General features: G+C 40.5%; 1 protein-coding gene across 1 annotated transcript in view; it reads right to left on the bottom strand.

Annotated features, from left to right (window-relative positions):
• The window catches only part of LOC106873364 (monocarboxylate transporter 6), a 113079-nt gene extending 97224 nt beyond the window's left edge, over window positions 1-15855 (bottom strand). The window contains exons 1-2 of the mRNA XM_089341627.1: window positions 14643-15855; window positions 1337-1634 (exon numbers count right to left, since the gene is read on the bottom strand). Coding sequence (XP_089197753.1) covers window positions 1337-1634; window positions 14643-14792 — 448 coding nt within the window. The 5' untranslated portion in view covers window positions 14793-15855. The remainder of the gene's footprint in view (window positions 1-1336; window positions 1635-14642) is intronic.
• Between the last annotated feature and the right edge of the window lie 8269 nt (window positions 15856-24124).

Below are 24124 nucleotides of genomic sequence, written 5' to 3'. Positions count from 1 at the left end.
ATTTAACAACTAATTAATTTAGAAGGAAAAAAAATCTGATATCTGTATGCAGGCAAGGAAACAGCATCCATGTTTCAGTCTTCTTAAATCTCATCTGCAAAGTATAGTCTTCTGAGGCTTGCTTTGATGAGTGGAGAAAGAATTTGAAAAGTAGGAAAAAATGAGTCCCAAAGACTTTTGGCCAATATAATTTGCATAATTGCCAAAAATGAAAAAAGAAGAGAGCTAAGGGAAATAACACATAGATATCATGGATTAGTTGACCATCTTAATGAACTGAGAAAAGTCAACAAAAATCCTAGGGAAATTGTAATAAATTCTCACATGTATATGTGTGTGTATATGTGTGGTGCATGTGTGTGCATGCATTTGAGTATAATATAATAAAAGATGGGACAAGCAGTTAATGGTATCAAAACATTCATAAATTAGTTATATGGAAATGAGTATAAATATAATTAAGCAAGGAAAACAAGGAAAGCAAGAGTTCTTAGTAGTTCTTCACAGATAAATAGATATCTGGCAAGTTCATACTCTAACACACAATGCATAATATTGCACTTATTGATCAACAAACACCAGAAACAGCTGCAAAGGATGGTCTGTAGTCTCCTCACTCTTATCTGGGAAGTTAGAACATGAATCCTCTAGATAACTATCTATCCATGAAGGACTACTACAAAAGACTACATGGATTCTCCTCTCTTTTATCTGTGATATTAGAGTATGAACTTCCAGGATATTTACCCACCAACGAAGAACTAATATGAATTCTCACTTTCCTGAGTTTTTCTGTTTTTATCTTTCTGTTTAATTATATTTATGCTCACTTCAGTATAACAATTTTATAAATGCTTTGACACCATTATCAACTGTTTGTCCCCTCTTTTATTCTTTTGTACTTTCATTTGCTCGACTGGTATATTACCTATAGCTGATGTTCATCTGCCTGGGTCCCATCTCCTATCCTTTGATGTTGGATTATAGATAATTTGTCCAGTCTGTATCTATTACACATCTTTCTTTTGACACATTCTTACACACTATATATATATATATATATATATATATATATATATATATATATATATATATACACACACTATATATATATATATATATATATATATATATATATATATATATATACACTATATATATATATACACTATATATATATATATATATATATATATATACACTATATATATATATACACTATATATATATATATATATATATATATATATATATTTATTTATTTATATATATATACACACACACATATACAAACTCACACTCAGAAACATTGTTGAACAAGTTTTCCTTGACTTACCACTTCCAAAGGCAAATCCCCAGGGTACAGATACAACCATCGAGGCAATGGAGCGGGTGAGATTGAATTCGTCAAGCAGTTCGATGTAGAAGAGCCCCATACAGCCAAGGAACCCCATCATCATGAAAAGGTTCAGTGACATCATGACCAGCAACATCCCTTCGAACATGCTGAAGCCCTTCTTGATGTTCTGCTGCTTCTCTTTATCGATGTCACACACATCGTCGAGTGATGCCAAGAACGATATCTTCGATGTCGTCAGCGATTGATTTGGGATCAGTTTCTGATTGACCTGGTTCTGTTCGCAAAATAAAATAAAATAAAAGCAAATTAAGAATAGAACAGGGAAGAATGAGAGAAACGAATGAAGGAGAGAGAGAGGAATATGTAGTGAGGGATGATGTGAAGATGCCAGGGAAAGGGTGAAGAGAGAAAGAATGAGGCTGTAGGAGAGGGATCTGAAGAGGAAAGGAAGGAAGTGTGCTGGAGATAAACCTTGATTGATAGGAAGATCATTGCCCTTATGCTTCTAAATAGTTTAGAAGCATAGGAAAGAAGGGATTAAAAAGTCAGTATTAAGTGGTGGAAGGAGAAAGTGGGAATAAGATAGAGAAGTGGTGGTGGTGGTGGTGGTGGGGACATAGATTATGAATGCTATTTGAGCATGGGGGAATTACATAGCTACCCCTGCATACTTAACCCTTTAGTGTTTGCATTATTCTGCCAAAATTAATGCTTTTTCATCCACATTGTTTTGAACTAATCATGCATTATCTTGTAGCTATGAGATTTTGATGAGGTAGCTGTTAATTTTCAAAATGATATTGTAGGGTTGGTGTGAGAGACCAGATCTGGCCAGTTTGAACATTGAATAGGCAGAATACTTTTGGCCGGATATGGCCAGTTTAAATGCTAAAGGGTTAAGTATGATGACAGTACTAGGTTCAGGTAGGCTCCAGACTTCCAGCAGCTTGGCCTGGGTTCACAAAACTTAATTTTAATGTAACCTCCTTTCTGTATTTATGAATGAAGGGAAAAATAATGAATGTACCTTCTCCTTGACTTACGACCGAGTTTCTGTTCCAACTGACAAGTCATAAGTCAATCTGGTCATATGTCGGATTTAGATTTTTCAACATTATTTTCATTCAAACAGGTATTAAATCTTCCATTCACATGAATAACAATTTCTCCATTTCATGAATGGGGCCCTGTCGTTGTTTGGTTAAAATTGTAGACTTCATAGATGCAGAACCTTTCACAGCTTCAAGAATACTTTCTTTGTCCTTAAGTATCGTTGACACAGCGGAACGAGATAGCTTCAAGTCATGCTATTGTATTCAAATTCTTTCCACCTTCATACTGCCAGATAATCTTCATTTTACAGTCTAAATCAATAACATTCCTTGACTTCTAAGCTGGTGCATTTGTAGATGAAAGTATTTTCCTTTTACCAGTCATTTTAGGGGTATTTCAGATATAATTTACTTTTTTACTCTTTTACTTGTTTCAGTCATTTGACTGCGGCCATGCTGGAGCACCACCTTTAGTCGAGAAAATCGACTCCAGGACTTATTCTTTGTAAGCCTAGTACTTATTCTATCAGTCTCTTTTTGCCGAACCGCTAAGTTACGGGGACGCAAACACACCAGCATCGGTTGTCAAGTGATTGTGGGGGGACAAACACAGACACACAAACACACATACATATATATATATATATATATATATATATATATACATATATACGACGGGCTTCTTTCAGTTTCCGTCTACCAAATCCACTCACAAGGCTTTGGTCGGCCCGAGGCTATAGTAGAAGGCACTTGCCCAAGGTGCCACGCAGTGGGACTGAACCTGGAACCATGTGGTTGGTAAGCAAGCTACTTACCACACAGCTATTCCTGCACCTAACAAATCCACTTGAAACTGATGCTTGAAAGCGACTGAGTGAGGGACAGTGTCAGGCAGTGGATACCTGGGTCTGAGGGAGGCCTGTGTTACCAGATACTGCTATAGAAGGAGAGGAAAGTAAATACAATCTCGTAATAGTAAAAGGGGCTGCGAAAGATAAAAAAAGAGGAAAAGAAATAGCTTTAGGGGAATCTAGAAAGGAAAGGGAAAAATGGACATGGTTAAGCTTTTAAAAACTTTTAATGAGAAGGACAAAGAGAGAGTAAAAAGAAATAAAATTGAGTATTCTGGTGACAGCTGAGTGATAGCAACATGCAAAAGAAGGGGAGAAAAGGGACAAGAAAGTATACACAAAACTTTGCATTTATACACACATATCCTCATTTAATGTCTGTCTTCCATATATGGAAAGAGGAAAAGAAATTCAGTTAGGTCCCACTGGCTGTTTTACATAGAACTACAAGAATGACATTTTTGTTTATTGTGTGGTAAGAGGTTTGCTTCCCAACCACACACCTCTGGATTCAATCCCACAACATAGCACCATGGGTGTCTTCTATTATAGCCTAAGGTCAACCGAAGCCTTGTCAATGAATCTGATAGATGAAAACTAAAAAGAAGCCTGTCACACAACACACACACACACACACACACACACACACACATATATATATATAGTCAATTCGAGGGAGTTATAACCTCATTAGGGATTATGTAATCCAAGAAATACCACTAGTTAGAATATGACTTTTTTTTCTTAGCATTTAACTAAATACTCAGAATTTCTAATTAACTAGGAGATAGCACAGAAACACATGTAGGTTTTAAAATTCTTTTTGAGCTTTTACAACTTATATACAGTTTATTTATTGTAATGTTTTTAAAAGAAATTTTTCAACATTTTTTAACATACAAATAAATTTTTCATACATCCAATTCTCTCCATTTTCTTTCCTTCAATATATATACAGATATATAATTTAGAGAAAAACCAACTATTAACAAATTCAACAATGAAAAATGACGTTCAAAAATGAAAAATGACATTCAAAAATATCTAGAAAAACAAACATACCTCAAAAACCATACTCCAAAAATCAATAAACTACACAATCAATAAATAGCAAATAACAGTCGCACCTCCCCTCCACTAATCTTCTATAGAACGCCTTTATGGAGTTGAAGTCACACACGTTTGGTCCTGGACAGCAGAGTTGCTTGAGAGCACGGCGGCACTCGCGGTGCCATTCGCCTAGCCTCGGTCTCCGTTTGATCCACGACTGCAGTTCGGCCAAAGAGACGAGCTGCGGGAAAGCACACCGCACAAACGGTGACCACACCTGTTCACCATCGTCTATGAAGCGCCGGAGATGTCGCAGTCTCAGCGCATGTCTGCGCATCATCAACCGCGGTATGCCTAGCCCTCCATTTAGCGGGTGTTGACAGCAAATGGATCACCTAAACATCGGAACGCTTCCCTTCCACAAAAAGCGGAAGAGTATGTGTTCCAGTTTGGTGATGGTAGGGTTGGGACAAGGCACGACGGTCAGATGGTAATCGATGACGGATGCGATGTATGCGTTTTCCACCTCCGCCCGACCTTTTAGGGATAGCTTCCTCTTGGCCCATTACTGGGTGAGAGTGGCCACCATGGTCGTTATCTCACCCCAGTTCTTCTCCATTTGAAGGTCTGGACCGAACCAGACTCCAAGTAATTTAACCAGTCCGTTGGTCCAGCATCTCATGATGGAGACACTGTTGGACGGCATGGGCTTGCTTCTCCAGGTGCTGAGCCTCAAGCCCACTGACGTTTCTGGTTAATTTTTGCTCCTGTTACTGTTTTGTATTCTTTTAGTGTCTCGCCGACTAGGTCGATATGCCTGTGGCTTGACACTATGACAGTGACATCGTCCATGTATGTAGACACACTCCTCCCGCATCCCAGCTCTCGTGGGACGCATCTCAGCGTCGCCAGCTTCCGCAGTAGTGGCTCAAGGGCCAATATATACAGAAGCGACAGATACACAGACAGATAGACGGATAGATAAATGGATAGGTAGATGGACAGATAGAAAAATGGATAGGTAGATAGATAGATAGACGGATGGATAGACAGCTGGATAGAAAGATAGATAGATAGACGGATGGATAGACGGCTGGATAGATAGATAGATAGATAGATAGATAGGTTTCTTTATTAGCCACACAGGGCTCAACACAGAGGGGACAAAATACAAATGTAGAGTTTTTCTTTTCGAGGGGGTCGAAAACAAAGCAGAAAAAAAACAAAAGTGGGGACAACGATGAAAAAAAAAACATCGCAAAACGTTTGGGGTATTTACAAAAAATACGAAATACAAAAAATTCCCAATAAATGGGGAGGTTATCCGTGGAAAGAAAAACCTACGAAAAGACCACGGTAACCTCGGTCTTTAGCGTCACAGTTTGTTAAATAAAATTTCTTTTTACTCTCTGTTTACAAAATTTTAAAACGTTTTATAGAATTATGGTCAAGGTGGCTTCGTCATTTATACGTGCCATTCTTGCTACATGTATCCATCTTTTTTCGAAACATTTGCTAGACAACACTTGCCTCTCTACTCTCACCTTCCTTTTCAAGTGATACTTGAAAAAGTTGATGAGAGATTGACCAGAGAGGAAAGTATTTGTCTCTAATCCTTTCAGACGCGTGCACCAGATGCATTCTTTGGCCATAGCCACAAGTACGATAAATACAGCTCTTCCTTCCCGTTTAAAGGAAGGAGGCGTGACGATATTGACGATAGACTCGGTTGATAAACCGACTGGTCCCACACGCGACAGCAGTCGTTCGACATAAGCCCACAGCTCCGAAATGGTTGGACACTGCACGAGTGCGTGCAGAACGGTTTCATCGCTCTGACCGCATCTCGGGCAGGTCGGCCCCGCATTTCGCGAGCCGTGTCTATAGAGCTTATCCCGAATGGGTAGCGCCTCTCGGTAACACTGCCAGGCCAGGGATCTCTGGAAGTTGTCCATAGGTCCTGGCCCGAAAGTCGTCCTGAACAGGCGGGTCAGGTATTCCTCGTCGACGCCCAGGTTCGCCCCGAGATCGTCGTCGTACCTGCCCTCCACTAATCCCCTATAGAATGACTTCGTTGTGATGCAGCCGCTCAAGGTCGACCCGGGACGGCAAAGTTGTTGCAGAGCAACGCGACACTCACGGTGCCATTCGCCATTCCTCGGCCTCTTTTTGATCCACGACTGCAGCTCGGTCATGGAGACGAGCTGCGGGAAAGCGCGTCGCACAAACGGCGACCACACCTGCTCACCGTCGTCTACGTAGAGCCGGAGATGTCGCAGTCTCAGCGCATGTCTGCGCATCATCAACCACGGCATGCCCAGCCCTCCTTTCAGCGGGTGTTGGCAACAAACGGATCGCCTCACCTTCGGAACGCTTCCTTTCCACAAAAAGCGGAAGAGGATGCGCTCCATTTCGGTGATGGCGCGATCGGGACAAGGCACGACGGTCAGGCGGTATTCGATGACGGACGCGATGTACGCGTTCGCCACCTCCGCCCGACCTTTTAGGGACAGCTTCCTCTCGGACCATTGCCGGCAGAGAGTGGCCACCCTACTCGTTATCTCGTCCCAGTTCTTCTCCGTTTGCAGGTCCGGACCGAACCAGACTCCGAGCAACTTGACCGGACCGTCCGTCCAGCGTCCCACTACTGAGGCGCTGCCGGACGGTATGGGCTTGCTTCTCCAGGTGCCGAGCAGCAAACCCACCGACTTATCCCGGTTGATTTTCGCTCCCGTCACCGCTTCGTAGTCTTTCAGCGTCTCGCCGACAAGCTCGATGTGCTCGTGGCTAGACGCTATGACGGTGACGTCGTCCGCGTATGCCGACACGCTCGTCCCGCACCCCAGTTCTCGCGGGATGCCCCTCAGCGTCGCCAGCTTCCGCAGTAGTGGCTCGAGAGTCAATACGTACAGGAGCGGCGACAGGGGGCATCCCTGACGAACCGAACGTGCAATGTCGAAGGGTCCCGATAGACGTCCATTGACGCGAACAACCGAACGGATGCCTGTGTACAAGGCAGCCATCCAGCCGCGGAAAACGGGACCGAAGCCGGCCGCTTCGAGGACGGCCTCCAAGTATCGATGGTCTACCCTATCGAAAGCTTTCGATTGATCCAAATTGATCAGGGCCCCACCCATGCCAGGTTCCTTAACTACCCTCTCTATGATGTAGCGCATCAGATGGAGGTTGTCATGGATGCTCCGGCCCGGCACGGCGCACGTCTGCTCCGTGCCGACCAGTTTCTCGATGACAAGCGCCAACCGCTTGGCTAACACCTTGGCCAAAATTTTCATGTCTGCATTGAGCAGAGTGATGGGCCTAAAGTTATCTATGGCGTCCCCCTTGTTTGGATCTTTCTTCAGCAGCGTTACCGCTCCTCGGCTCACAAAACCGGGAATGCTCCCGTTCTGCTGCCAGTTGCAGTACACGACCGCCAAGACTTCTCCAAACAAGTCTGGCATACAGTTGTAAAGCTCGTAGGGCAGACCATCCAAACCCGGAGATTTGTCCGTCGAGCAACCCGCCATCGCGTCCCTCACCTCCTCCGCCGTGATGACCCCTTCGCAGCACTCCGCCTCTCTTGCCGAGAGTCGTGGCAAGCTGTGCAGGTAGGCACTAAAATCCACCCTGCCTTCTCGCTCGCCACTCCTCCCGAACAGTCGGGCAAAATGCCGCTGAAACGCCTCGCACATCTTGCTCGGCTCGAGCAATTCGCGCCCCTGTTCGTCTACCAGAGACCGGATGGTGGCTCTGTTACCCCGCTGCGCCTCCGCCACCCGGGCCTCTCGTGCGGCTCCAACACCTTCATTCCTCAGAGCACGCATCCTTGCCCTGACAGCACACCCTTCGTGTTTAGCATTGAAGTGTTGGTCGAGGGCCAACCTCGCCGCTAAAACGTCGGATGCGATGCCACTTCGCAATGCCTCTTCTAATTTTATCACTAGCTCCCCCTCTACTCTGTTCCTCTCTACAGCTAGTGCCCTGCTATACCTTATTGCTTCCGCCCTTACTGCTCTCTTGAGGGCAAACCACCATTTGTTGTTGACGATGGCTCCCGTCAAAGCCCTCTTTACTAACGTGCTAATCCGGTCTCTGAAAACCTGTCTCGACGGGAAAGACGCGTTTAGTTTCCAGTAACCGGGACCCTGCCTATGTGCCTTATCTAAGTCTAGCGTACACGTCACAAGTTTGTGATCCGTGTAACTGACTATGTGGAACTGTGGACATCCTAAACTATCTCTATCTCTTGTCCTACACACTATCCTATCTAGATACGATCTCGACGACCCAATGCGGTTGCTCCAAGTCCACGTTGGCACATTTGGGTGGTTGAGTCGGTACCTGTCAGACAACTGGAAGCGTCTGAGCAGGTCTATGAGGCCTTTGCATCCCCTTCTAGTTTTGTCACTCCCCACGTAGTCTAGATGCGTGTCCAAGGTAGCATTCCAATCCCCCACTAAAAGTAAGGGACGAGACGTTCCCAGGAATACTTCTAGACGTCGAAAGAAGTCTGACCGACCTGTTAAAGGAGGCACATAAACTGCCAGCAACCGAAAAGCGCCTCCATCGCTGCCGTCCACATCTAGGACAACCAGTCTACCCTCCGGGTCCGTAAATATCGCCTTTACTTGGAGATCCAGACTCTTGCGAAAAATTTTCTGTGAAGCCTCCTCCGTGATGTGGAGAAGGATTTCCAGATTTTTCCCTCCCCAGTTCTTTTCCTCTCCGACCGTAATCTCCAAAATATTTGCCTCCTCCATTTCCAGGCACACGGCCGATATCAGCCATTGGGTGTCCACCTCCGATGGCACATTTTTTATCATAACTTTGGTCACTCTCTGTCCTAGATAACTCGGTATCATTACCAAGTCATCTGTGCGGAGAGAGTGTGTCGAAAATTGTTTAGCTAAATTTTCATCCAGAAATCTCACTTGCACCGTTCCAAATTTTCTTCCCCAGGTGACATGATTCTGATAAGGCCAAATTTTTCTAAGACAAACTTCAATTTTATCTGTGCTAACATTTTCTACACGTCTGGTTTTTGTGTTTACCAGTTTATAAATGATGCACTTTTTATTTTTCATTTCTATAATATCTTTTGGTATGTTAATTCTGACATCATCTCCTTCTTTCGTAAGAAGGGATTTTGTGTCTTTTATTTGTTTTTGTGTGAATGTCACTATTGTTCTTTTTTCCTTTAGAGCATTTGCGAAATTTGTTTTTGTTGTGCTGGCGGACATGTTCTTCTGGATATTTTTGTTTATGTTGGTGTATGTACTGCCTGGTTCAAAGGTGGTGGTAGTGGCAGCAGAGTTTGTTGAACAGGTGATGGTGTCATTGCTGACGGCCGATAACTTTACTTCCTTGTTGTTGCTGTTGTTGTTGTTGTTGTCGTTGTTGCTGTTGTTGTTGTTGTTGTTGTTGTTGTTGGTGGTGGTGATGATGGCGTCAGCAGCAGTGGTGCTTACGTCAGAGACATTTGTGACGGTTTTCACGCATGGTTTTGTAACCTTGGTTACAGTTTTGTTTTTGTTGTTGGTGTTGGTGGTGGTGGTGGTGGTGGTGGTGAGAGGGCTGTTAGTAGCTGTACTCACAGTCTTTGTGACGTTTATAGCAACTGCGTTCGTGTCACTGCATGAGCACGCGCTATTCTGTTCTTTTTTCTCTTCTGGCATCTGAAGCCTCGGGGAAATGCTTGTCAAAAGAACAAGACAAGCGTTCCAAAATTATGTTTCTCGACATTTTTCAAATGTCAAGAAGGAAATTTTTGTATTTTGCTAGGGCCGAAACTGCCCCTGGGGGCCAATTCCTGCCCTTGAAAATACACACAAATGAAGCCTAGGTGCTTCGCAACAAAATTATTTAAAAATTCCAACAAAATGTGGACAGTAAATGGTCAAATAAACGTTTACCTTCGCAGCCGATGTGACAGCACGTCCGTGAGAAGAGATAGATAGATAGATAGATAGATAGATAGACGGATAGATAGATAGACGGATAGATAGATAGATAGATAGATAGACGGATAGATAGATAGATAGACAGACAGACAGACAGACAGACAGATAGATAGACAGATAGATAGATAGATAGATAGATAGATAGATAGATAGATAGATAGATAGACGGATAGATAGATAGATAGACGGATAGATAGATAGATAGATAGACGGATAGATAGATAGATAGATAGATAGACGGATAGATAGATAGATAGATAGATAGATAGATAGATAGATAGATAGACGGATAGATAGATACATTTCTTTTATTAGCCACAGAGGGCTCAACGAAGATGGGACAAATACAATGTAGAGCTTTTCTTTTTGGGAGGGGGAAGGAAGGAAAAAAAAAAAAAAAAAAAAAAAAAAAAAAAAAAAAAAATGGTGGTGTCGATCAAAAGGGATCGTAGGAAGGGAAAAAGGGGCAGTTCGATCAAAAGGGATCGAAAAAAAAAGAAAAGGAAAGGCCGATCAATAGGGATCGTGTATCACACAGTAATGTTCTCGTGTAAAAAGAGGGGAGGACAGTTTAGGTTTAGCCGTGGAAGGAAAAGCCCACGGAAAAGACCACGGTAACCTTGGTCAATATTCTCATTGAAGAAACTATAACAGTAAGTGACTCTCTTTTGCCTTTTTGTTTTATTTTTTTTCTTGTTCATAGGGTTATGCTCAAGATGGCTCCGTCGTTCACACGTGCCATCCTTGCTACATTCACCCATCTTTTTTTGAAGCATTCACTAGACAAGACTTCCCTTTCTACTCTCAACTTCCTCTTCAGGTGATACTTGAAGAAGTTGATGAGAGATTGCCCAGAGAGGAAAGTCTTTGTCTCTAGACCTTTCAGACGCGTCCACCATACACATTCTTTCGCCATAGCCACAAGTACGATGAAAATAGCTCTTCCTTCCCGTTTAAAGGAAGGAGGCGCGACAATATTCACGATAGACTCGGCTGATAGACCGACTCGTCCCACACGCGATAGCAGTTGTTCGACGTAAGCCCACAGCTCGAAAATGGTGGGACACTGTACGAGTGCGTGCAGAACGGTTTCGTCGCTCTGCCGGCATCTCGGACAGGTCGGCCCCGTGTTTCTCGAGCCATGCCTGTAGAGCTTATCCCGAACGGGTAGTGCTTCTCGATAGCACTGCCAGGCCAGGGATCTCTGGAAGTTGTCCATAGGTCCCGGCCCGAAGGTCGTCTTAAACAGGCGGGTCAGGTATTCCTCGTCGACAGATAGATAGATAGACGGATAGATAGATACATTTCTTTTATTAGCCACACAGGGCTCAACAAAGATGGGACAAATACAATGTAGAGCTTTTCTCTTTGGGAGGGGGAAGGAAAGAAAAAAAAAGTAGGGGTGTGTCGATCAAAAGGGATCGAGAAAAAAAAAAGACGGGTGGATAGATGAATAGATATACGTGAGTTTATGTTTGTTCCCCACCACCACTCGACAACCAATGTTGGTTCGTGTACGTTCACGTAACTTAAAGGTTAGGCAAAAAGAGACCAATAAAATAAGCTTCAGATCTTTTCGACTAAACCCTTCAAGGAAGTGCTTAGTGCTTCAGCATGGCCGCACTCTAATAGCTGAAACAAGTAAAACGTAAAAAAAGTACACATGCCCCTTTCATCCCTGTTATAAATCTATTTGGTATGAAAGGCTATACGAACATCAACTGGTTTTAACTCGAAAGTGTATAATGAGATTTTTTTCTTTCTCTCATTGACAGGTTGACAACGCTATACAAAAATTGATCATGGTTCATGACATGTAAACAGATGAATATAATTTATTTAAGCTTCCTGAAGGTGGGTGGTAGATAATCAGTCAAGCGTAATAGGTAATTGCTGAAATGGAGGTAGTAATAGTCTTAGTATTAGTGACAACAGCAGATGACGACGTTGACGAAGGTAATTGCGAGGGTTAATAAAATAGGTTAATGTCTAGTTTTAACACCCGGCCACGGAAACAAAGAGAGGTGTAATAGGTGAATAAAATGTGTAGTAAACGACTCTGAAAACCAAAATTTGCGCAAACGAACCGGAGTTTGGGGAGAGAACTTTCGGAAAATTCACATGATCCGATTTTTTCCCTAACTTTCAGGAAAATGGATATCTTTTAGTGAAATTTTATAGAAATACCTTTCAAACGCTTAGATTACGATTATGAAGAAAGTTGTGAGGAACATTTTTTCCAGGGTGGGGGATGTGAGGAGTTTCGGATCAGGAAGACCACATAAGTTCATATTTTACCCCCACTTCTATCCCCCTCCGGGACCGATTTTGGCCAATTTTTTTTTTGCACTTAAAAACAATAGGAGGAGCCTTTTCGGTGAAAAGAAAAAAGAAAAAAAAATTGTAAATATTTTCAGAGAAAAAAAAGGGTGATTTAAGGGAGATTTGACTGTAGTTTCTAGCACATCCCAAGACAAACCCTCCTCGTTTCTTTCTCACGCTCGCAAAGAAATTTGAAAATTTATGATTTTTTTTCCAAACCCACTCCCCGCCCGTGATTGTTTTTGTTTATAATTTAAAACATTGGAGAGCCTGGGGTCATTTCTGGCATTTATCCATAGTGATTTTTAAAAAATAGATACGTAAAGATAATTAATTTTAATAGCATACTTTTCTGTTAGAAAATGTTTGTTTTTTTCTTACACACACACGGCCTCGCTTCATTAAGGTTTGATGTAAACATTTAAATTACCATTTTTTTGTTGATGCTTATATCCCACCAATGGAGATATAAGCATTTATGTTTATTATTTAAAAAAATTTTAAAAATAACCATAAATTTTCCAAACCCTTTTTTCATATGAATTTTCCGAAAGTCCTTTTTCCAATCCCCGGTTCGTTTGCGCAAATTTTGGTTTTAATACACTTGTTTTTGTTTTGTTTAGGTGGCCGGATGTCAAACTAGATATTACCTAGATATTAACCAACCAAAAAAAAGTTTTAAAAGAATAAATAATAATATTTGCTTCTACTATAGAAGGAAACTGAAAGAAGCCTGTCGCGTATATACAAACGTGTCTGTGTCCCACTACAGCCTGATAGCCAGAGCTGGTGTATTTATGTCCCCGTAGCATTAGCGGTTCAGCAAAAAGAACACGATAGAATAAAAGTACCAAGCTTAAAAATATAATAAGTGCTAGGATCGATTTGTTTGACTAATACTTCACAAGGCGGTGCTCCAACATGGCCACAGCGTAACCAATGACTGAAACAAGTAAAAGGTAATATTGATTTCAAATTTTGGGACAGGGCCCATCAAGTCTGCAGGAAGAGGTATGTTGATTACATCAACTCCAGTGCTCAACTCGTATTTATTTTATCGATCGCGAAATGATGAAAGGCAAAGTCGACCTCGGCAGAATTTGAACTCAGAACGCACAGACGGACGAAATGCCGCTAAGCATTTTTGTCCGGCGCGCTAACGGTCTGCCAGCTCGCTGCCTTAAGTAAAAAATAATATTGGTCACTAATTTTGGCATGACATGAACAATATGGAATGGAATGGGTTAGTCGACATCATCGACCCCCACCCCAGTTCTTCATTCGTACTTTAATTTATCGGACCCCCAAAAGGGATGGAGGACAAAAGTATACTCGGTAAAATTAAACAATGAGTTGCCGCTAAGCAATTTTTTACGACGCTCTGACGATTCTGTCAGCCCGCACTAGGCCACTAGTTTATGAGGGGTGGGGATCAGTCAGCACCAACAGCTACAATCATAGTAACAATAATTCCTAATTTTGACACAAGGTCAGTAATTTTGCGGGGAGGGGGGAACTCGGTAACATCGAGCTCAGTATATAACTGGTACTTTATTTTCATCGACCTCGAAAGGATGAACGGCAAAGACGATCGCGATTTGATTTGAACTTGAGCTGAATAATAATAATAATAATAATAATAATAATAATAATAATAATAATAATAATTTCTTTCTGGGCCACAAGGGCCCAAGACATGGAAGACAATATCTATCAAGAGAATGCTTTCTAATAGTAAGCACAAGGCCTCAAATTTTGGGGAGGCTGGGGGGCTAGTCAATTACATCGACCCCAGTGCTGGACTGGTACTTAATTTATCGACCCCGGTGAAATTTGAACTGAGATTGTAAAGACGGACGAAATGCTAACGGTTCTGCCAACTTGCCACATTAATAATAATAATCCTTTCTACTTGGGCAAAAGCCCTGAAATCGACCCAATATTCGGGTCTGAAAAGATGAAAAGCAAGGTCAACTTCGACGGGATTTGAACTCAGAAACATAAAGAGCCGAATAAAAATTTAAAAACAAATAATTTTTTTTCCTACCGGTCGTTGATATGGGTCTTCGTAAGGAGACCACGACGTGGTATGATTCTCATTGGTATCGATATCATTTTCCTCTTCTTCATCACTGAATTGTTCTGCATCCGCTGGGTTGTCGGACCAGGAGTTTTCTGGAAGTTTCTCATTTACCATTTCTTCGACGTTTTTATCCGCTTCTCTTCTTTCGTTTTATTATTCTACTCGATTTATGTAGCTATTTCGTGTCGATTTTCGTTAGTTTATTCAATGCTTAAATACGGATTTTAGTTGATAACTTAAGTTTAACATAGAGAGTGATAATGAATTATATATATTTGTACCTATTAAAGATACAACACATTGCATAAATACTATATCTGTATGTGCGTGTTTAAGTAAGTATGCGTGTATATTATCCACCAAACGTTTAGTCGCGAACACATATATATATAAATGGTGTTACTGTGCAATGTCGTTCTCTAATTGTCGATATATATATAGTGTATTAATTGTCGATATTTTTGCTTCCACACAATAACTTTACCTTCGAATTTGACGTAGTTCCTGCTTCTTTTCGTTTATTTAATATATTTATACCTATTTTCACTTTCTTCTTCTTGTCAATAACTCTTTACTTTGAAGCCTCCTTTCAACAAATATCTCATATAAAATTACATAAAACTACACCAGCAACTAACAATGCACGCTTCTTCTTACATTAAAGCAAGAGACGAACACAAAAAACATAAAAAGCAATAATATATATATATTTTTCCGCTAAGTATTTAGCGCGGACCTTGCTCCATATGATTTTCTTTTTTGTTATTTTAACTTTTGCATGTTACTTTTACGCATACTTTTCGTTTCTCTTTGTTTTACCTTTTTGCTTTCTCACTCTCACGCCTTTCTCTCTCTCACGCTTTTTATCTCTCTTGCTTTCTCACTTACACTCTCACTAACTCTGCCGCATTCTCACTCTTCCTCTCTCAGTCTTTCCCTCTCATTCATGCTCATTCTTACTTTCTTTCCCTCACTTTAACACGTTCTTTCTTACTCTTACCCACACTCTTACTCTCTCTGCCGCATTCTCACACTATCTCATTCTTTCACACTTTCTCTCTCTCACTCTCTCGCTTTTTCACTTATCACTCTCTCACTTTGTCTCACACTCTCTCACTTTGTTTCACACACTCTCAGTTTGTCTCACACTCTCACTCCCTCTCTCTCTTTCTTTATCCAATCTCCCCCTCTCTCTTTCTCTCTCTTTGTGTTTTCTAGAAATTAAAATAATTTTTAGCTCACCAACTACTTGTGATGTTGTGATGTTTATTCTGATTTGTGCATCACTGCATAATTATTTACTACTTATTGTGCATTACTTATACAGTCAATAGTTTTCTAAACAAATATTTATTAATTAATTAACCGCTCCGAATAAATGCATTACTATTATCAAATTTCGTAATTACGTACACACGTCAAATATATTATTTGTGAAGTATAATTACATTTTATTCGCATTTGTAATAACATTTTCCTCCATAAAAAAGTAAAGTGCCACTATTTCAAATTTCCAAGGCTAAAACCGCAAAATAATACCAGTAACAATGTTCTCTTTATTAAATATTGATAATACTACTAACGCTTTCATTGTTACAAATATTATTAAGAATTCACGAACATAAAAAGCAAGACATCAGCTTTCTTTCTTTCTTTCTCTCCCCCTCTCTCTATATATGTGTGTGTGTGCGTGTATACTCTTACTCTCTCTGCCGCATTCTCACACACATACACATGCACATATGCAGGTATTGTGATGCAAACAGGAAAAGTAGAACTCAAAATATGAGTATATGCATATTTTTATAATAGTTAGTAGAAGCAACGGAGGGACTCAAGGGCCGAGAGCTTGATAAGTGCCTGCCAACGCAACGCACGGAACTCCCGGATCTTGAGTCATTCTGCTAATTCTGATATATATATATATATATATATATATATATATATATATATATATATAGATAGATAGATAGATAGATAGATAGATAGATAGATAGATAGATGTGTGTGTGTGTGTATAAATTGATTGATAGGAAAGACAAGAGTGTACTGTAAGCTTTATTTAGCACGACGATCGTTTCGGCTTACATCTACACTTCGTGGGTGGGGAACGGTATAATGGAATCGAATGCATCCCACAGTGCAGAAGAAACATCATCAGGTTAAATCATCCTGCCACACACAGCAGCGAAATGTAATATTATAACACTGTAGGGTATTATGTAACCTGATCAGGTTTCTTCTGCACTGCAGGGTGCGTTCGATTCCATTATATCGCCCCTACTCACTAGGGGGCAATGCAGATCGTCATGCTAAATAAAGCTTGCAGTACATTGTCTTCCCTATTCAATCATTTAAAATATACTAAACGTGCACAACCACGGATGACGCCGAGTAGTCGTAAGTGGTAAATGATCTCTCAATGTACACTACTAGGGACATATCCAAAACCAGGTTTGGATTCTACATTTTAAAGTCTCCTGTCTAAACTTTAATTTTACACACACATACACACACACAACTGTCCGACGAACGGGAACGTGAAACTCTGAGTAACAGTTCTGTGATAATTTTGCAGCTTTAATAATAAACATATTACTCTACCTTTGGTATTCGAGTACTATTTTTTCCACCTTGTTTTGCACGTATGTGCTCACCTGTGTGCATGTATGTATGTATGTATGTATGTATGTATGTATGTATGTATGTATCTATCTATCTATCTATCTATCTAACTATCTATCTATCTATCTATCTATCTATCTGTATGCGTGTGTGTGTATGTGTCCCAGTATCGACCAGACTATCTTCAGATGTCATTATACATCGCTGGTCACAATGCGCTTCGCATTGTTGTAGCTTTCGAATGATACCATCACCTCTATAGCCAGGTGAAGTGGCCAACACTCCTGAACGGGACGCTAATCTGTGATAAGGTTACTAATTTATAGTTGAGTGGACTGGTGCAACATAAAATCAAGTACACATCGCACTGCCGGTCTGGGAATCGAAATCATGATCTCATGATCGTGAGCGCAACAATCTAACAACAAAGCCACACGCCTTCACACACACAATATTGGTTTCAAATTTTGGCACGAGGCCAGAAATTTTGGGCTTTAGGGGATCACATTGATCCCAAGAGTTTCTGGAAGTTATCCAGATATCTCGGCCCGAATGTACTTCCGAACAGGTTGGTCAGTTGCTCTTTATTGAAGCCCAGAGTCTTCCCCAGGACATCGTCGGACTTATGCTCTACCAACCCTCTATAAAAATCCGCAGTGGTAGCCTCGCTGCCTGTGTTGCTCGTCCGAGAGAACAGAGTGAGTGCCTGTCTGCATTCTCTCTTCCATTCTCCCATCCTAGGTCTCCGCTTGATCCATGTACCTAAGTCCCTGAGGGACTTCATTTGTGGAAAAAGTCGTTTCAAATATTTTGTTGGATGGCCGTTGACTGCTCATGAGTTCCTCCGCGCATTGACGGGTCTTATGTTTCGTCCCGCAGGGTGTCCAGCGACACCGTCCTCACCAAGCAAACCTGGTGGGGTTGCCAGTTTAGTCGCCGACGACCCGACCATGCAACAGGTTGTACTGGATTACATGTTACCAGTAGCATTCAAGAGCGAACCAGTCACTGGACTTACGTGATTTAAATCCCACTGACAAACATGCAGCCGGAAAGACTTTTGTTTTCAAATCTTGTGTGATTATTGCACGACAGAGAAATTTGAAAATTGTATGATTTATGCAAGAGAACGAGCAAAGACTGGAAAACAATATATATAATATGATAGGATAAGATATTTAAGGGAGAGAGGGAGGGAGAGAGAGAGAGAGAGAGAGAGAGAGAGAGAGAGAGAAAGTGATTGAAGGAGAGAGAGAGGAAGTAAAGTGAGAGGAAGGGACTGATAGGATATTAAAGGATAGGTGAGCGGAGGGGGGAGAGAGAGGGGGTAAAGTGAGAGGAAGGGACTGATAGGATATTAAAGGATATGTGAGAGGAGGGGGAGAGAGAGAGACTGAGACAGACAAACAGAGAGACGGACTGAGAGAGGGGGAAATGGGTCGATGGAAGGAGAGAAGAAGTAAAGGTAGAGGGAAGGGTGAGAGGACGGGGCTGACAGACACATTACAATAGATAGAGAGTGACAGAAAGACAGTAAGGGGGGTAGAAGGGAGAGGGAAGAGAGAGAGAGAGAGAGAGAGAGAGAGAACCACATTTACGACAGGTTGATTGAGAAATAGAGAAAGGGATAATGAATGAAAGCAAAAAGACGCACAGACATACAGATACACATACACACATGCACACATATACGCACATGTTAACATACTGTTATACACACGCATACATACATACATACATACACACCAATAAATATAGACAAATACATTCACGTATGCACACACTTAAACATTCACACACATATAAAACGCACATATACGTACACTCATCCATGCACACATTTACACATACAAACGCACACGCACACTCATACACACACACACACAGACAGACACACACACACAGACACAAACGTATGGCAAAGATATTGAGAGAAGAGACAATCTAGAAGAATTGCCGTCTTAGAAAAAAACGAAAGGGAGGGGGAGAGTAGTAAGGATTAGAGAGCAAAAAGAAACAAAAAGAAAAAGAAAAAACAGACAGAAACCACGCCATCAGACTGCTGGCACATCAGGAATTTCAAGGACATTTTCTGTATATATACTAGAATTCAGTGAGCGGGGATGCAAGATAAGGTGGTAAGTATGCTACAAAGACATTAGATATTTAATATAATTTACAGTTAGAACTCTACGAGGAAAGACTACCATCCGAAACGTTTTTAACACACATACACATACATACACACAGATATATTCGTAGTGAAATATATGGATTCACAGAAAGCCCTGCTAGTGGGCCCGGCTAACATACCACATTCAGTACTAATGCAGAGTTCTATGCAGGTGAAATCCAGAAGATCCAGTCAATTAAATTATTTCATGAAGGGTATATAAACCATAAAATGTCAGGAGGTATGAGTGGTGAATATGTTTATTTAACCACTTGTTATCCTTAGGATTACGGTCGTTTCGCAGCCTTCATCATGGAATTATAATTTCAGTGTATAATAAATTATTATTACATGATGAAGGCTGCGAAACGGCAGGATAAGTGGTTAAATAACTAATAATGAGATTTCTAGTGGAGCCCTTATGATAGGAAATGTATTTTGGAAACATGGTCCTGCCGTTTACCGCCTAGTGAACAGGGGAAGAGACGTACAAAAGCTGACTCATTTCGGACACTGCTGGAATTGTTCAACGGGAGGTAACTCTGTCCCTCCCAGAAAGGATTTTTTCGTTTCGCGGATTTTTTCCATCACCAAACTAACGAAGACTGAATTTTTACCTCTATTAGTGGGGAGGTTATGTGCCTCCGGCCATTTGAACACTCACCTACATTGTCAAATGCAATCGTAGACGTGAAACCAAAGGTAACTTTCTAGCTGGCCACAACCAAGGATATACTAGTCGACTACATTATGTGTGTGTTTGTGTGTGTGTGGAGCCGTGTGATTTAGTAGTTAGGGCGTTGGACTCATGGTCGTAAGATTGTGGTTTCGATTCTTCGACCGGGCGACGCTGTGTTCTTGAACAAAATACTTCGTTTTATGTTACTCCAATCCATATAGCTGGCAAAGAAGAGTATACGCCACGGAAACTGAGAAACCAATTCTATGAGTCTATATGACCTGGAAAGGATCTTTATCTTTATATGTATATATAATTTCTTCTCTTTAACCGTATGGTACGTAAAAATATCGGGAAGAGAGCCACTCCAGCAGATGGTAAAGAAGCTAATGAGAATATTCTATGTTTAGTTTTTAGATTTAGTCGAGTTTCGTTAATTTCACATAATGTGTGCATTTTACAAGATCCTCTTTCATTGACCTACATATTCTAATTTCTTATTTTTAAAATTTTTTTAAATTTTTTAAATTTTTTTGCATTTCTGATCTTTCTGATGTAAAAGGGTGGATATTGTTGTGTATGAATCTGTTTTCAAATGTAATGCAAGAAAACTGGAGAGGCAAGCTTTAAATTTAAGGCGGCGAGCTGGCAGAAACGTTGGCACGCCGGGCAAAATGCTTAGCTGTATTTCGTCTGCCGCTACGTTCCGAGTTCAAATTCCAGGAGGTCGACTTTGCCATTCATCCTTTCGAGGTCGATAAATTAAGTACCAGTTACGCACTGGGTTCGGTATAATCGACTTAACCCCTTTGTCTGTCCGTGTTTGTCCCCTCTATGTTTAGCCCCTTGTGGGCACTAAAGAAATAAGAAACGTTAGCACGCCGGACGAAATTCTTAGCGGTATTTCGTCTGCCGCTACGTTCTGAGTTCAAATTCCGCCGAGGTCGACTTTGCCTTTCATCCTTTCGAGGTCGATAAATTAAGTACCAGTTACGCACTGGGGTTGATGTAATCGACTTAATCCCTTTCTCTGTCCTTGTTTGTCCCCTCTCTGTTTAGCCCCTTGTGGGCAATAAAGAAATAAGAAAATTGGAGAGGCAAATTTACTTTATCCTTTCTTACTCATTTTGCCCCATTTGAATTTGTCTTTTATATGCTCAAAAAGAACGGAGATAATTTTCTGAAATAGTGTTCTGAATATGTTATAACGTTTTCAATGCATTTTGAGAAAAGGTAATTTAATTAGATGATACAGTTTTTTGCAAGGTTGGGAACATTTGTATTAAAAATAAAAAAATTATTCAAAGTCAATAAGACAGCAAAGCTTATTGTGCTGTCGTCTGCTATAAGACTACTTAGCTGATTTGGCAAACATTCTGCGACCAGCGAAGGTCGTGTAATCACTATATATATACTTGCCGAGGATTTTAAAATGCTTTTAAATATTCCTAATACTGTGGTTCGTGTACTCATCTGAAGAAAACGGTTTTTTATAATAATATAATGTGCCTATTAATTAAAAGAAATTCTTTGGAAACAGATGTAAGGAACTGACACCTATCAAGCGTTTCTTATTTATTAATTTAAGATACACTTCTCTTGGAACCTGCTCCTCGCGTGTTCCGAAGTATATTATATGGACTGTATATTTAAAACAAGGCGCGTTTCTGGATTTGCCCATGAGCTAGTAATATATTCTGTAGGGTTCAATTAATTATGTACATAATCCGAATATCTTTCTGTCTGTACTTCGGTACTAACATTTGTATTCATCTATAGTTGCTGTGTATGCATTTTGATTTTGACTCAACCCGGTGCTTTACCATTTATGTGCTGGATTCGCCTGAATACTAATATATATATATATATATATATATATATATATATATATATATATATATATATATATATATATATAATCATAAATATATAGGGATTGACAGTAACCTGCTTCTCCAACATACTGAGAATTCAGAAATAGCAGCCAAAGAACTACTGATTCCAAAACTACAAATTTTACTCTAAATTGATAGCGATATTTTTGATACACACAGAACAAAAAACAGTAGAGAAGAGTAAAAAAACCACTTGCCTCGTACTAAATTAACTAAAGGCAAGTGGTTTTTTTTACTCTTCTCTACTGTTTTTTGTTCTGTGTGTATCAAAAATATCGCTATCAATTTAGAGTAAAATTTGTAGTTTTGGAATCAGTAGTTCTTTGGCTGCTATTTCTGAATTCTCAGTATGTTGGAGAAGCAGGTTACTGTCAATCCCTATATATTTATGATTATAAATGATTTTACCGAAAAGGTTTTTTCATACTGAGCTACCCGGCAAAATTGTTAATTATTAATTTTATTACTAATTGACGATTCCCTGCCCTGCATATATATATATATATATATATATATATATATATAGCTAAAAGATACCACCATACATTTATGTATGTATGAAATACCAACACACCCACATATACGCAGGAAAATGTTTGATAAACTTGTATTTAGTTTCGTTGTGAAAAGATAACACGTGCAAAAGCCACAGGAGGAGCGTTTGCTGCGAAGACGGGAGAAGAATGTTAATCGAATTCCGTGTCTTTTAATATGCATCTGGTGATCTCGAAGACTACCTTCCAAGAGACAACAGACAAACTTATAAAGAATTTGTCTTCGCGTCTTAAAACAAGGAAAACAAGCTATTTATTACCAACATAAATATATTTATATAACTAGTACAAGGTTGGCAGCCGCAATATAAATCTATGTACCAAGACAGCGCTGTTAGAAATATGCAAGTAATGAACAGTAGTTTTTTTGTTTTTGTTTCTTTTTGAGGGGGAGTGTGTGTGTGTGTGTGCGTGCGTGTGTTTTACGTTTTCCACAAGATTTATTCCGCCTAATTTTGCCGGTGGAAATAGGCGGGTATTCTTACGTCTATAAAAACCTGATGGATAGATTCCACCTGTAACTGAAATGGTGAAGCCTCGTCAAACACTTACAGTAACGCGCGCGCACACTGTGTCACTCGATATCTGCCAACGAATTACGTTCAGGGTACACGTGTCTGTGAAATGCTCAGCTACTTAAGTACAACAACAACAACATTAAAAACAATACCAAGAAACAGCGTTTTGTGAAGTCTATCCAACAACCAGAATCTCATTTTCTCCCCACCCCCATCACTCATCTTTTTTTTCTTCAGTTTCTTTCTAATATTTCAAAGTACTGCAGACATCCACAAAAATTCCTCGGGGACACCAAAATAGTTTCGTTTTCCAGCTTGTAGTGTTGTAAATATCTTGAAACCTGATTTGTTGAAACTCCACCCCAAGCAGTAACGTTTCTGAAAGATCTTACTGCAAGTTTTTACGACAGCTACCAGCGCCACATCTTTCCACTAGAAATGGGTAATGGTAAAAAAAGATTTATTTCGATAGAATAATGTAAAGTATAATATTGGTTTCAAATTTTGGCTCAAGGCCAGCAATTTCAGTGTAGGGGTGGTGGCTAAGTCGATTACATCGACTACATCGACTCCAATGCTCTACCGGTACTTATTTTATCGACCTCGAAAGGATGAAAGGCAAAGTCGATCTCGGTAGCATTTGAAACCAGAGCTTAATGCCGGATGAAATTCCGTTAAACATTTTACCCGACGTGCAAACGATTCTGCCAGCTCGCCACTTTTACTTATGAATAAATATTGATTTCAAATTTTGGCTCAAGAGGAGGGATTAAATCAGTTTTAACGAATCCAGTGTTTAACCCCGATTGGATGAAAGGCAAAGTCGACCTTGGCGGAACTTGAACGTAAAGACAGACGAAATACCACTAAGCATTTCGCCCGGTGGAAACGTTATTTATGTCTTTTTTTTAGCACTGTACGCCTATAAGAGATGCTATCTAGGGACGAATTCTGCAGTAAATTTGGCGTTCAATTAAGAATCTACTTTAGTATGATAGGCGG

Source organism: Octopus bimaculoides, chromosome 25 (genome assembly GCF_046866305.1).
Source record: "Octopus bimaculoides isolate indiv1 chromosome 25, ASM4686630v1, whole genome shotgun sequence".
NCBI lineage: Eukaryota > Metazoa > Mollusca > Cephalopoda > Octopoda > Octopodidae > Octopus > Octopus bimaculoides.
Note: the sequence above shows the minus strand (reverse complement) of the source record. Positions and strands in the feature narration are given on the sequence as shown.